The sequence below is a fragment of the Pleurodeles waltl genome, chromosome 3_2 (genome assembly GCF_031143425.1).
Source record: "Pleurodeles waltl isolate 20211129_DDA chromosome 3_2, aPleWal1.hap1.20221129, whole genome shotgun sequence".
In the NCBI taxonomy this organism is placed as follows: Eukaryota; Metazoa; Chordata; class Amphibia; order Caudata; family Salamandridae; genus Pleurodeles; species Pleurodeles waltl.
The window spans coordinates 74578907-74595584 of record NC_090441.1 but is presented as its reverse complement, the minus strand read 5'-3'; the positions used below and the strand labels follow the sequence as shown (position 1 = coordinate 74595584).

The following is a 16678-nucleotide window of genomic DNA, read 5'->3' as shown; positions in this document are numbered from 1 at the left end:
CCTTTTGTCTCCATTGCGCATGGGCGTCGACTCCATCTTCGATTGTTTTTTTTCCGCCATCGGGTTCGGACGTGTTCCTGTCGCTCCGTGTTTCGGAACGGAAAATTAGCTAATTTCGGAAGATTTTCGTCGGTATTGTTGCGTTCGGGATCGGCGTACTTACATTCAACACCGCATCGAAGATCGAAGAGCTCCGGTGCCCTTCGGGGTAGTTTTTCGATCCTCCGTCGGGGCCTGGTCGGCCCGACCGCGTGCTGAAGAACGCCGATGGAACGGACCCCGTTTCGTTTCTGCCCCAAATGCCACAATAAATACCCCTACACAGACCAACACTTGGTCTGCAACCTGTGCCTGTCACCTGAGCACAGCGAAGACACCTGCGAGGCCTGTCGTGCGTTCCGGTCCCGAAAAACACTCCGAGACCGTCGAGCCAGAAGACTTCAGATGGCGTCCGCGCCGACAGCCCACCGAGAGTTCGAGGAACAAGAAGAGGAAGGTACCTTCTCGATCCAAGACTCAGACTCCGAAGAATTCGACGATACACAAACCGTGAGTAAGACGTCGAAAAACAAACAGAGAAACATTTACAAGGCCCAGGGGACGCCACTGCCACCAGGCCATGGCTCGACCCATAAATTCGGTGACCGACCGTCGGCACCGAAAAAGGCCCAAACAGTGCCGAGATCGTCCGACTCCGGTCGAGACACCGGCACGCAGCCTTCTCGGGACCGAGAAAGTGCTGGAGACAAGCCTCGACACCGAGATGCCGGTGTGGACACGGCTCGACGCCGAGACAGCGGCACCGAAACAGATCGACGCCGAGAGGTTTCGGCCCCGAAAAGGAAAAAAGTCACCTCGGAGCCGAAAAAACACGCAGACAAAGTTTCGATGCCGAAACAAACTGCAAGCGACCCAGCTTCAGGCTCTTATACAGAAGAGCACTCGCTAACCTCCCAAATGCAGAAGCATAGGTTTGAAGAAGAGCTACAAGCAACTGATGTGGACCATACGCAAAAGCGTATCTTCATTCAGCAGGGGACAGGAAAAATAAGCACCCTTCCCCCCATTAGGAGAAAGAGGAGGTTGGAGTTCCAGACGGAACAAACACCACAACCAAAAGTGGTGAAAAGAGTTACACCACCACCCTCTCCTCCGCCCGTGATTAACGTTTCACCAGCACAAACTCCATCACACTCCCCAGCTCACACCACCATGAGCCAGGGTGACCAAGATCAGGACGCATGGGACCTATACGATGCCCCAGTGTCAGATAACAGCCCGGAGGCATACCCTACAAAGCCATCTCCACCAGAAGACAGCACCGCGTACTCTCAGGTGGTGGCTAGAGCAGCACAATTTCACCACGTAAGCCTCCACTCAGAACAGGTCGAGGATGATTTCTTATTCAACACACTCTCCTCCACCCACAGCTCATACCAAAGCCTGCCTATGCTCCCTGGTATGCTCCGGCACGCAAAAGACATATTTAAGGAGCCGGTCAAAAGTAGGGCAATCACACCAAGGGTGGAAAAAAAGTATAAGCCGCCTCCTACGGACCCGGTTTTCATCACTACACAGCTGCCACCAGACTCTGTTGTTGTAGGAGCAGCTAGGAAAAGGGCCAACTCCCACACATCCGGAGATGCACCACCCCCAGATAAAGAAAGCCGCAAGTTCGATGCAGCTGGTAAGAGAGTCGCAGCACAAGCTGCAAACCAGTGGCGCATCGCGAACTCCCAGGCACTACTTGCGCGCTATGACAGAGCCCACTGGGACGAGATGCAACATCTCATTGAACATCTGCCCAAGGACTTACAAAATAGGGCAAAGCAAGTGGTCGAGGAAGGACAGACCATTTCCAACAACCAAATCCGCTCCTCCATGGACGCTGCAGATACAGCTGCACGGACAATTAATACATCTGTAACTATCAGAAGGCATGCATGGCTCCGAACGTCTGGATTTAAACCAGAGATTCAACAAGCAGTTCTCAATATGCCTTTTAATGAAAAAGAACTGTTCGGTCCAGAAGTGGACACAGCGATTGAGAAACTCAAAAAAGATACGGATACTGCCAAAGCCATGGGCGCACTCTACTCCCCGCAGAGCAGAGGAAATTACAGCACATTCCGTAAAACGCCCTTTCGAGGGGGGTTTCGAGGTCAAAGCACACAAGCCAGCACCTCACAAGCCACACCGTCCAGTTACCAGGGACAGTATAGAGGAGGTTTTCGGGGACAATATAGAGGAGGGCAATTCCCTAGAAATAGAGGAAGATTTCAAAGCCCCAAAGCCCCTACTACTAAACAGTGACTCACAGGTCACTCACCCCCTCCACACAACACCAGTGGGGGGAAGAATAGGTCATTATTACACAGCATGGGAGGAAATCACTACAGACACTTGGGTTCTAGCGATTATCCAACATGGTTATTGCATAGAATTTCTACAATTCCCTCCAAACATACCACCAAAAGCACAAAATTTAACAACACACCATTCCAATCTCCTGGAGATAGAAGTGCAGGCACTATTGCAAAAGAATGCAATCGAATTAGTGCCAAACACACAAATAAATACAGGAGTTTACTCACTGTACTTTCTGATACCAAAGAAGGACAAAACACTGAGACCAATCCTAGACCTCAGAGTAGTGAACACTTTCATCAAATCAGACCACTTCCACATAGTCACACTACAAGAAGTATTGCCATTGCTAAAACTGCACGACTACATGGCAACCTTAGACCTCAAGGATGCTTATTTCCATATACCAATACACCCATCGCACAGGAAATACCTAAGGTTTGTATTCAAAGGCATACATTACCAATTCAAGGTACTGCCTTTCGGATTAACAACCGCACCAAGAGTCTTTACCAAATGTCTAGCGGTAGTCGCAGCACACATAAGAAGGCAGCAGATACATGTGTTCCCATATCTAGACGACTGGCTAATCAAGGCCCATTCGTTAATACAGTGCTCAAATCACACAAATCATATCATACAAACCCTCTTCAAACTAGGGTTCACCGTCAATTTCACAAAATCCAAAATTCTGCCACGCAGGGTACAACAATACCTGGGAGCCATAATAGACACATCAAAAGGAGTAGCCACTCCAAGTCCACAAAGAATTCAAAATCTCAACACCATCATACAACGCATGTATCCAACACAAAAGATACAAGCAAAGATGGTATTACAACTCCTAGGCATGATGTCATCATGCATAGCCATTGTCCCAAACGCAAGACTGCACATGAGGCCCTTACAACAATGCCTAGCATCACAGTGGTCTCAGGCACAGGGTCACCTTCTAGATCTGGTGTTAATAGACCGCCAAACTTACCTCTCGCTTCTGTGGTGGAACAACATAAATTTAAACAAGGGGCGGCCTTTCCAAGACCCAGTGCCACAATACGTAATAACAACAGATGCTTCCATGACAGGGTGGGGAGCACACCTCAATCAACACAGCATACAAGGACAATGGAACGTACATCAAACAAAACTGCATATCAATCACCTAGAACTTCTAGCAGTTTTTCAAGCACTAAAAGCTTTCCAACCAATAATAGTTCACAAATACATTCTCGTCAAAACAGACAACATGACAACAATGTATTATCTAAACAAGCAGGGGGGGACGCACTCCACGCAGTTAAGCCTGCTAGCACAAAAAATTTGGCATTGGGCAATTCACAACCAAATTCGCCTAATTGCACAGTTTATACCAGGGATACAAAATCAACTCGCAGACAATCTCTCTCGAGACCACCAACAGGTCCACGAATGGGAAATTCACCCCCAAATTCTGAACACTTATTTCAAACTCTGGGGAACACCTCAGATAGACTTGTTTGCGACAAGGGAGAACGCAAAATGCCAAAACTTCGCATCCAGATACCCACACAAACAATCCCAAGGCAATGCCCTATGGATGAACTGGTCAGGGATATTTGCTTACGCTTTTCCTCCTCTCCCTCTCCTTCCTTCCCTGGTAAACAAACTCAGTCAAAGCAAACTCAAACTCATATTGATAGCACCAACTTGGGCAAGGCAACCCTGGTACACAACGCTGCTAGACCTATCAGTGGTACCCTGCATCAAATTGCCCAACAGGCCAGATCTGTTGACACAGCACAACCAAAAGATCAGACACCCAGATCCAGCATCGCTGAATCTAGCAATCTGGCTCCTTAAATCCTAGAATTCGGGCACTTACAACTTACCCAAGAATGTATGGAAGTCATAAAACAAGCAAGAAGGCCATCCACCAGGCACTGCTATGCAAGTAAATGGAAGAGGTTTGTTTGCTACTGCCATATTAATCAAATACAACCATTACACACAACTCCAGAACATGTAGTGGGTTACTTGCTTCACTTACAAAAATCTAACCTAGCTTTCTCTTCCATTAAGATTCACCTTGCAGCAATATCTGCATACCTGCAAACTACCTATTCAACTTCCCTATATAAAATACCAGTCATTAAAGCATTCATGGAGGGCCTTAGGAGAATTATACCACCAAGAACACTTCCTGTTCCTTCATGGAACCTAAATGTTGTCCTAACTAGACTTATGGGTCCACCTTTTGAACCCATGTGTAAGGAAATGCCTCCTTGGCATGGTTGCCCCCTGACTTTTTGCCTTTGCTGATGCTATGTTTACAATTGAAAGTGTGCTGAGGCCTGCTAACCAGGCCCCAGCACCAGTGTTCTTTCCCTAACCTGTACTTTTGTATCCACAATTGGCAGACCCTGGCATCCAGATAAGTCCCTTGTAACTGGTACTTCTAGTACCAAGGGCCCTGATGCCAAGGAAGGTCTCTAAGGGCTGCAGCATGTCTTATGCCACCCTGGAGACCTCTCACTCAGCACAGACACACTGCTTACCAGCTTGTGTGTGCTAGTGAGGACAAAACGAGTAAGTCGACATGGCACTCCCCTCAGGGTGCCATGCCAGCCTCTCACTGCCTATGCAGTATAGGTAAGACACCCCTCTAGCAGGCCTTACAGCCCTAAGGCAGGGTGCACTATACCATAGGTGAGGGTACCAGTGCATGAGCATGGTACCCCTACAGTGTCTAAACAAAACCTTAGACATTGTAAGTGCAGGGTAGCCATAAGAGTATATGGTCTGGGAGTCTGTCAAACACGAACTCCACAGAACCATAATGGCTACTCTGAAAAATGGGAAGTTTGGTATCAAACTTCTCAGCACAATAAATGCACACTGATGCCAGTGTACATTTTATTGCAAAATACACCCCAGAGGGCACCTTAGAGGTGCCCCCTGAAACTTAACCGACTGTCTGTGTAGGCTGACTAGTTCCAGCAGCCTGCCACACCAGAGACATGTTGCTGGCCCCATGGGGAGAGTGCCTTTGTCACTCTAAGGCCAGTAACAAAGCCTGCACTGGGTGGAGATGCTAACACCTCCCCCAGGCAGGAGCTGTGACACCTGGCGGTGAGCCTCAAAGGCTCACCCCTTTGTCACAGCCCAGCAGGGCACTCCAGCTTAGTGGAGTTGCCCGCCCCCTCCGGCCACGGCCCCCACTTTTGGCGGCAAGGCTGGAGGGAACAAAGAAAGCAACAAGGAGGAGTCACTGGCCAGTCAGGACAGCCCCTAAGGTGTCCTGAGCTGAAGTGACTCTAACTTTTAGAAATCCTCCATCTTGCAGATGGAGGATTCCCCCAATAGGGTTAGGATTGTGACCCCCTCCCCTTGGGAGGAGGCACAAAGAGGGTGTACCCACCCTCAGGGCTAGTAGCCATTGGCTACTAACCCCCCAGACCTAAACACGCCCTTAAATTTAGTATTTAAGGGCTACCCTGAACCCTAGAAAATTAGATTCCTGCAACTACAAGAAGAAGGACTGCCCAGCTGAAAACCCCTGCAGCGGAAGACCAGAAGACGACAACTGCCTTGGCTCCAGAAACTCACCGGCCTGTCTCCTGCCTTCCAAAGATCCTGCTCCAGCGACGCCTTCCAAAGGGACCAGCGACCTCGACATCCTCTGAGGACTGCCCCTGCTTCGAAAAGACAAGAAACTCCCGAGGACAGCGGACCTGCTCCAAGAAAGGCTGCGACTCTGTTTCCAGCAGCTTTAAAGAACCCTGCAAGCTCCCCGCAAGAAGCGTGAGACTTGCAACACTGCACCCGGCGACCCCGACTCGGCTGGTGGCGATCCAACACCTCAGGAGGGACCCCAGGACTACTCTGATACTGTGAGTACCAAAACCTGTCCCCCCTGAGCCCCCACAGCGCCGCCTGCAGAGGGAATCCCGAGGCTTCCCCTGACCGCGACTCTTTGAACCTAAAGTCCCGACGCCTGGGAGAGACCCTGCACCCGCAGCCCCCAGGACCTGAAGGACCGGACTTTCACTGGAGAAGTGACCCCCAGGAGTCCCTCTCCCTTGCCCAAGTGGAGGTTTCCCCGAGGAATCCCCCCCTTGCCTGCCTGCAGCGCTGAAGAGATCCCGAGATCTCTCATAGACTAACATTGAAAACCCGACGCTTGCTTCTACACTGCACCCGGCCGCCCCCGCGCTGCTGAGGGTGAAATTTCTGTGTGGACTTGTGTCCCCCCCGGTGCCCTACAAAACCCCCCTGGTCTGCCCTCCGAAGACGCGGGTACTTACCTGCAAGCAGACCGGAACCGGGGCACCCCCTTCTCTCCATTCTAGCCTATGTGTTTTGGGCACCACTTTGAACTCTGCACCTGACCGGCCCTGAGCTGCTGGTGTGGTGACTTTGGGGTTGCTCTGAACCCCCAACGGTGGGCTACCTTGGACCAAGAACTAAGCCCTGTAAGTGTCTTACTTACCTGGTTAACCTAACAAATACTTACCTCCCCTAGGAACTGTGAAAATTGCACTAAGTGTCCACTTTTAAAACAGCTATTTGTGAATAACTTGAAAAGTATACATGCAATTTTGATGATTTGAAGTTCCTAAAGTACTTACCTGCAATACCTTTCGAATGAGATATTACATGTAGAATTTGAACCTGTGGTTCTTAAAATAAACTAAGAAAAGATATTTTTCTATATAAAAACCTATTGGCTGGATTTGTCTCTGAGTGTGTGTACCTCATTTATTGTCTATGTGTATGTACAACAAATGCTTAACACTACTCCTTGGATAAGCCTACTGCTCGACCACACTACCACAAAAATAGAGCATTAGTATTATCTCTTTTTGCCACTATCTTACCTCTAAGGGGAACCCTTGGACTCTGTGCATGCTATTCCTTACTTTGAAATAGCACATACAGAGCCAACTTCCTACACCATGCACTCCTGCGAAATACAGTTCCTAACCTGGAAGGTGGCATTTCTCATCGCCATTACTTCCCTAAGAAGAGTAAGCGAGATTCAGGCATTTACTATACAGGAACCTTTTATACAACTACACAAAAATAAAGTCGTCCTAAGGACCAATCCTAAATTTTTGCCGAAGGTTATTTCACCGTTCCATCTAAATCAAACAGTGGAACTTCCAGTGTTCTTTCCACAGCCAGATACCGTAGCTGAAAGGGCACTACATACGTTAGATGTCAAAAGAGCATTAATGTATTACATTGACAGAACAAAAAACATCAGAAAGACTAAACAACTCTTTATTGCATTTCAAAAACCTCACGCAGGAAACCCAATTTCAAAACAAGGTATAGCCAGATGGATAGTTAAATGCATCCAAATCTGCTACCTTAAAGCTAAACGACAGCTGCCCATTACACCAAGGGCACACTCAACCAGAAAGAAAGGTGCTACCATGGCCTTTCTAGGAAACATCCCAATGCAAGAAATATGTAAGGCAGCCACATGGTCTACGCCTCACACATTCACCAAGCACTACTGTGTAGACGTGTTGTCCGCACAACAAGCCACAGTAGGTCAAGCTGTATTAAGAACATTATTTCAGACTACTTCCACTCCTACAGGCTGATCCACCGCTTTTGGGGAAATAACTGCTTACTAGTCTATGCAGAACATGCGTATCTACAGCGACAGATGCCATCGAACTGAAAATGTCACTTACCCAGTGTACATCTGTTCGTGGCATCAGTCGCAGTAGATTCGCATGTGCCCACCCGCCTCCCCGGGAGCCTATAGCAGTTTGGAAGTTACCTTCAATTATTTATATATGTATCATCTCAACCTTAAATAGGTGCATACTTAGTCACTCCATTGCATGGGCACTATTACTACAATTCAACTCCTACCTCACCCTCTGCGGGGGAAAACAATCGAAGATGGAGTCGACGCCCATGCGCAATGGAGACAAAAGGAGGAGTCACTCGGTCCCGTGACTCGAAAGACTTCTTCGAAGAAAAACAACTTGTAACACTCCGGCCCAACACCAGATGGCGAGCTATTGCAGAACATGCGAATCTACTGCGACTGATGCCACGAACAGATGTACACTGGGTAAGTGACATTTTCATTCTTATCTAGAGTGCTTTGAGTAGCTTCATTAGTGACGATATGGCAGTTCATGTCATTTTACGCTTACTTGGCTGACTTGCTAGGGAACCAAGATTGATTATATTTTATGTATATTGACATGATACACATAGTATGTATTATATGCTTACTTACTGGGTACAGTCTAGTGTGTAATGCTTGCCTGTTCTGGATTGCCAAGATTCGTCTCTTACACATTCTTCTGCATCCTGGCATGAAGGAGCAATAATCTTTCCTGAATGGCAGGAAGTTTCCAGCTTCTCTCTCTGATGGGATGTGTTAGTTTTTGGTTTCTTTTATAGAGCTTGCTGTTTTGTTATCATGGGCTGTTTTGTTTGCTGATGATTATTCGTGCTAATTTTGATGTACTCTTCTATACATCATCTAATTTTACCATTCGTGTAAATACTCTGAACAGCATTTTCATACGTATAAATGGGGTGTTGGAATCATACGTTACTTGGGTGCCAGAGTTTTCTGTGGGCATATATTTCTTGATTACAGTATGGCTTCACTGTGGGTCCTAAGCTGAGGCTGCTAACACAAATGATTTTGGGCAGATGTTGTCACTTAATAAACCTGTGGGAAGCTCCTTCCTTGCTGCACAAGTACACTTTATTTTTTTCTGGGCTTCAAACAGTTTGCATTCCTTCTATTACTAATTGGTTTTGAAATCAAAGGTTCTGTTGATTGTTATTCATTGTCTCTACACCTAAATCTGACATGTTCCTGTTCCCTCACTCAGAGCTTTCATCACCTGTTTGGCTAATGGAGAGACAATACGCGTCTTCAAGATGGTCAAGAAAGAAGATGGCAGCTTTAGCTTCTCTGCAGCACCGGAAGACTTTCCTAAAAAGCACAAAGCCCCCATTATCAACATCGGAATTGCTGAGACCGGTGAGTTCTCTTATGGAAACATAGTTTGTGCACAGACCCACCTCTAGTATGTGTTGATTTGACTCCAGAGTGGTAATAGAGCTTTCTATTTCATTTGATTCTGAATGTTCCTAAGCAATTCTCAGGGAGGGAAGGTCTGCGCTCCCTTCACTGGCTTCTTGTCAAAAAGCGTGAAGCATTTAAGGCACTGTATGGTATTTCAGGCTCTCCGTTTATCAGGTGTCTGTCTCCTAGAGGTTAGCTTTTCGCTGGTACATCCCTAATAGACTTCTTAGTCATCTTCCCTTAGGAAGGTGATCGTGCCCAGATTTTGGAAAGTCACATGGGGTGGTCCTTCTTTTTCAGTAGGGGCAGCTAAACTGTGGAACACTTTGCCTACTCATATTACGAGCTGGGACTCTTTTACAGTGTTTCAAAAGCAAGTCCAGTAGGTAGTTACTAGGCCATGAAACATAAGATTTTGCAGTAATCTTTTATTAAACATTGCAATCCTAAAAATGGGTTATGTACAATCCTAAAGATAGATTATGTACATTAGTATGTAGAGTTCACAGAAATATCTTTATCGTCTGTAAACCTATGTTCGATGGCATGTGTAGCTGCAGATACACATGTTGTGCATAGCCCGCCATCTGGTGTTGGGTCGGAGTGTTACGAGTTGTTTTTCTTCGAAGAAGTCTTTCGAGTCACGAGACCGAGGGACTCCTCCTCCTTTGCTTCCTTTGCGCATGGGTGTCGGCTCCATCTTCGATTGTTTTCTTTCCGCCATCGGGTTCGGACGTGTTCCTTTTCGGTCCGGGTTCGGAACGGAAAGATAGTTAGAAATTCGGAAAATTACGTCGGTATTGTTGCGTTCGGGATCGGATTAGATAGAATCGACATCGAATCGTGAAGAGCTCCGGTAGCCCTTCGGGGTAATTTCGATCCCCCGTCGGGGCCTGGTCGGCCCGACCGTGTGTAACATCGAGGCTCATGGAACGGACCCCGTTCCGATTCTGCCCTAAATGCCACAACAAATACCCATATACAGACCAACATTTGGTCTGTAACCTGTGCCTGTCGCCCGAACACAAGGAAGAAACTTGTGAGGCCTGTCGCGCGTTTCGATCCCGAAAAACGCTCCGTGACCGGCGAGCCAGAAGATTACAGATGGCGTCCACGCCGACAGGACACCGAGAGTTCGAGGAACAAGGAGAAGAAGAGGAAGCCTTCTCTATCCATGAATCGGACTCTGAGGAATTCGACGTCCACGAAACAGTGAGTAAGACGTCGAAGCCAGCACACAAGAAAACAGACAAGGCCCAGGGGACGCCACTGCCAACAGGCCATGGCTCAACCCATAAAGTTGGTGACCGCCCATCGGCACCTAAAAAGGCCGAACTAGTGCCGAGATCGTCCGACTCGGGTCGAGACACAGGCACGCATCAATCTCGGAACGAGAAAGTGCTGCCGACAAAGATCGACGCCGAGACATCGGAGCCGAAGCTGCTCGACGCAGAGACAGCGGCACCGAGGAGGATCGACGCCGAGAAGTTTCGACTCCAAAAAAGAGAAAAGTCGCCTCGGAGCCGAAAACGAGTAAGGACATAGTTTCGGTGCCGAAACGACCGGCAACCGAGCCAACAACCAGCTCATATTCAGAGGAGCAATCACTGTCCTCTCAATTGCGCAAACATAGATTCGAGGAAGAGTTACAGTCCACTGAAGTAGACCACACTCAAAAGCGGATCTTTATACAGAGTGGAACAGGGAAGATCAGCACCCTTCCCCCTATTAGGAGAAAAAGGAGACTTGAGTTCCAAATACAGGAACAAGCACCACAAACAAAAGTGGTGAAGAAGGTAACTCCGGCACCCTCTCCTCCACCTGTAACTTACATATCACCGGCACAGACTCCGTCACACTCACCGGCTCACACCACCATGAGCCAAGATGACCAGGACACTTGGGACCTATACGACGCCCCAGTGTCAGACAACAGTCCGGAGGCGTATCCTACCAAGCCCTCACCACCAGAGGACAGCACAGCGTATTCACAGGTGGTAGCTAGGGCAGCAGAGTTCCATAACGTGTCGCTACACTCGGAACCTGTCGAGGATGACTTCCTTTTCAACACCCTCTCCTCCACCAATAGCACCTACTAGAGCCTGCCTATGCTCCCAGGAATGCTAAGGCACGCAAAGCAAATCTTCAAAGAGCCTGTCAAGAGTAGAGCAATAACACCAAGGGTGGAAAAGAAATATAAAGCACCGCCCACAGACCCTGCTTTCATCACCTCACAACTCCCACCAGATTCGGTTGTAGTAGGGATAGCTCGCAAGAGAGCCAACTCTCACACGTCAGGCGATGCACCACCTCCGGATAAAGAAAGCCGCAAGTTTGACGCAGCCGGAAAAAGGGTCGCAGTACAAGCTGCAAACCAGTGGCGCATCGCTAACTCTCAAGCGCTCCTAGCGCGATATGATAGAGCCCATTGGGACGAGATGCAGCACCTCATCGAGCATCTACCCAAGGATTTACAAAAAAGGGCGAAACAGGTGGTTGAGGAGGGACAAAACATCTCCAATAACCAAATACGCTCCTCTATGGATGCAGCTGACACAGCTGCAAGAACAATTAACACAGCAGTAACCATAAGAAGGCACGCGTGGTTACGAACATCTGGCTTTAAACCGGAGATACAGCAAGCGGTGCTCAATATGCCATTCAATGAGCAACAATTGTTCTGACCTGAAGTGGACACGGCAATTGAGAAGCTGAAAAAGGACACTGACACTGCCAAGGCCATGGGCGCACTCTATTCCCCGCAGGGCAGAGGCACTTTCGGCACCTTCCGCAAAACAACCTTCAGAGGGGGGTTTCGGGGTCAAGCCACACAAGCCAGTACCTCACATTCAACACCGTCTACCTACCAGGGACAGTACCAAAGGGGGAGCTTTCGGGGCCAGTACAGAGGAGGACAATTCCCTAGAAACAGGGGAAAATTTCAAAGCCCAAAAATACCTGCAACCAAACAGTGACTCACATGTCACTCATCCCCTCCACACAACACCAGTGGGGGGAAGAATAAGTCAGTATTACCAATCTTGGGAGGAAATAACAACAGACACTTGGGTCTTAGCAATCATCCAACATGGTTATTGCATAGAATTTCTCCAAATCCCTCCAAATATACCACCAAAAACACAGAATATATCAAAACAGCATTCAGACCTTCTGGAAATAGAAGTTCAAGCATTACTGCAAAAGAACGCAATAGAACTGGTACCAGGTACACAAATAAACACAGGAGTTTACTCACTGTACTTTCTAATACCAAAAAAGGACAAAACACTGAGACCAATCCTAGATCTCAGAACACTAAACACCTACATCAAATCAGAACACTTTCACATGGTCACGCTACAAGAAGTGTTACCATTGCTAAAGCAACAAGACTACATAACAACCTTAGATCTCAAAGACGCATATTTCCACATACCGGTACATCCCTCGCACAGGAAATACCTAAGGTTCGTATTCAAAGGAATACATTACCAATTCAAAGTATTGCCGTTCGGTATAACAACCGCACCAAGAGTCTTTACAAAATGCCTAGCAGTAGTAGCTGCACACATCAGAAGGCAGCAAATACACGTATTCCCGTATCTAGACGATTGGCTAGTCAAGACCAACTCACTGACAAAGTGTTCACACCACACAGATCAGGTCATACAAACCCTCTACAAGCTCGGTTTCTCCGTCAACTATGCGAAATCACGCATTCTGCCGTGCAAAGTACAGCAATACCTAGGAGCAACAATAGACACAACAAGGGGAATAGCCACTCCAAGTCCACAAAGGGTTCAAAATTTCCAAAAAGTTATACAAACCATGTATCCAACACAAAAAATACAGGCAAAGATGGTATTACAACTCCTAGGCATGATGTCCTCATGCATAGCCATTGTCCCGAATGCAAGACTGCACATGAGGCCCTTACAACAGTGCCTAGCATCACAATGGTCACAAGCACAGGGTCACCTTCTAGATCTGGTGTTGATAGACCGCCAAACATACATCTCGCTTCTATGGTGGAACAGTATAAATTTAAACAAAGGGCGGCCTTTCCAAGACCCAGTGCCACAATACGTGATGATAACAGATGCTTCCATGACAGGGTGGGGAGCACACCTCAATCAACACAGCATCCAAGGACAATGGGACGTACATCAAACAAAGCTGCATATAAATCACCTCGAACTGCTAGCAGTTTTCCTAGCGTTAAAAGCATTCCAACCCATCATAACCCACAAGTACATTCTTGTCAAAACAGACAACATGACAACAATGTATTATCTAAACAAACAGGGGGGGACACACTCGACACAGCTGTGCCTCCTGGCACAAAAAATATGGCAATGGGCAATTCACAACCACATTCGCCTAATAGCACAGTTTATTCCAGGGATCCAGAATCAACTTGCAGACAATCTCTCTCGAGATCACCAACAGGTCCACGAATGGGAAATTCACCCCCAAATTCTAAACACTTACTTCAAAATTTGGGGAACACCTCAAATAGACTTATTTGCAACAAAGGAGAACGCAAAATGCCAAAACTTAGCATCCAGATACCCACACAGGCAGTCCCAAGGCAATGCCCTATGGATGAACTGGTCAGGGATATTTGCGTACGCTTTTCCCCCTCTCCCTCTCCTTCCATATCTAGTAAACAAATTGAGTCAAAACAAACTCAAACTCATACTGATAGCACCAACATGGGTGAGGCAACCATGGTACACAACACTGCTAGACCTATCAGTAGTACCCCACGTCAAGTTACCCAACAGGCCAGATCTGTTAACACAACATATCAGGCATCCAAACCCATCATCGCTGAATCTAGCAATCTGGCTCCTGAAATCCTAGAATTCGGACACTTAAACCTCACCCAAGAATGTATGGAAGTCATAAAGCAAGCTAGAAGACCATCCACTAGACACTGCTATGCAAGCAAATGGAAAAGGTTTGTTTGCTACTGCCATAATAATCAAATTCAACCATTACACGCATCTCCAAAGGATGTAGTGGGTTACTTACTACACTTACAAAAATCAAACCTGGCCTTCTCTTCCATTAAAATACACCTCGCAGCAATATCTGCATACCTGCAGATTACACATTCAACTTCACTATTTAGGATACCTGTCATTAAAGCGTTTATGGAAGGCCTCAAAAGAATTATACCACCAAGGACACCACCCGTTCCTTCATGGAACCTCAACATCGTCTTAACGAGACTCATGGGTCCACCTTTTGAACCCATGCATTCTTGCGAAATACAATTCCTAACCTGGAAAGTTGCATTTCTCATCGCATCACATCTCTAAGAAGAGTAAGTGAAATTCAGGCGTTTACAATACAAGAACCTTATATCCAAATACACAAAAATAAGGTAGTCCTAAGAACCAATCCTAAATTTCTACCAAAGGTTATTTCACCGTTCCACTTAAATCAAACGGTAGAACTACCAGTGTTCTTCCCACAGCCAGACTCGGTAGCTGAAAGGGCACTACATACATTAGACATCAGAAGAGCACTAATGTACTACATTGACAGAACAAAACAAATCAGAAAAACAAAACAACTGTTTATTGCATTCCAAAAACCTCATACAGGAAAACCAATATCAAAACAGGGTATAGCCAGATGGATAGTTAAATGCATCCAAATCTGCTACCTTAAAGCCAAAAGGGAGCTGCCCATTACACCAAGGGGACACTCAACCCGAAAGAAAGGCGCTAGCATGGCCTTCCTAGGGAATATTCCAATGCACGAGATATGTAAGGCAGCCACATGGTCTACGCCTCACACATTTACTAAGCACTACTGTGTGGACGTGCTATCCGCACAACAAGCCACAGTAGGTCAAGCCGTACTAAGAACTCTATTTCAGACTACTTCCACGCCTACAGGCTGAGCCACCGCTTTTGGGGAGATAACTGCTTACTAGTCTATGCACAACATGTGTATCTGCAGCTACACATGCCATCGAACTGAAAATGTCACTTACCTAGTGTACATCTGTTCGTGGCATTAGTCGCTGCAGATTCACATGTGCCCACCCGCCTCCTCGGGAGCCTGTAGCCGTTTGGAAGTTATCTTCAACATTTGTACATTTTGTAAATATATTACTTAAACCTTAATTGGTACATACTTATTCACTCCATTGCATGGGCACTATTACTAACACACACAACTCCTACCTCACCCTCTGCGGGGAAAACAATCGAAGATGGAGTCGACGCCCATGCGCAATGGAAGCAAAGGAGGAGGAGTCCCTCGGTCTCGTGACTCGAAAGACTTCTTCGAAGAAAAACAACTTGTAACACTCCGACCCAACACCAGATGGCGGGCTATGCACAACATGTGAATCTGCAGCGACTAATGCCACGAACAGATGTACACTGGGTAAGTGACATTTTCATTACTAAACATATATCTTAACATTATTACATTATTTTAATTAGCTTTCATGTCATTTTGGCAGTCTTGGAAGAGAGACCCAGATTGAGTAAGAATGCATAACAGTACTGTTCCTCTCAAGAGCTCTCTATGTGGCCTTTCATTTTTTTTTTTTTATACAAATACTGAATGTGTGGAAATACACAAATGCAAATATCCGAATTCTTTTTGTGCATGGTATAAAAACAATAGTCCTCAAAGAGCCTGAAGGGTTGGAATAAGGTGAGCCAAGCAGTGTGAACCTTTTGCCCTCTGCTTGTTGAGCCCTCCAGTTATACTATCACAGCTGGACTGCTACTGAGCTGCTGCCCCTCACCAAAGTCCACGGACGTGTCTGTGCCACCCATTTTGCCTGCCCTTTCCAGGTGGAAGATGCCACGTTAAATCATAAATGGATACTGTGTTTGCGTATGATGATGCTCACACATTAGAGATAGAGTGCGCTTACTTTGTGGACATCTGCATCATCTTGTCATTCCTCCAAAATCACTGTGCAACCCTAATTATTGCAGCAGCCTCCACGTCATTTATCTGTCCTTAACATTATGCAAAACCTGGGAATATTGGGAGACGGAGGAAGAATGCAGAAAACTGGGGGCTGGCCTCTGCCATAGTTGTGACGGGATTCACTCTGGTCCTGCTGCTTGTAGGTATCCGTTCCTGTCCAAGGGCTAAAACAACAGGGAGTGTCCTGCCTTGTTCTTATGCTTCATTCAGAATACGAAATATGCAGCGTTGCAAGCTCGCGCTGTATTGCTTGAATCATTTGTTATCATTCACCTCTAGCTGTTCCTGCCA

The 16678-nt window shown here is 46.9% G+C and overlaps 1 protein-coding gene across 1 annotated transcript in view; it reads left to right on the top strand.

The window, feature by feature from the left end:
- Positions 1 to 16678, top strand: part of TBL2 (transducin beta like 2) — a 144521-nt gene that overhangs the window by 64503 nt on the left and 63340 nt on the right. The window contains exon 4 of the mRNA XM_069226783.1: positions 9222 to 9373. Coding sequence (XP_069082884.1) covers positions 9222 to 9373 — 152 coding nt within the window. The remainder of the gene's footprint in view (positions 1 to 9221; positions 9374 to 16678) is intronic.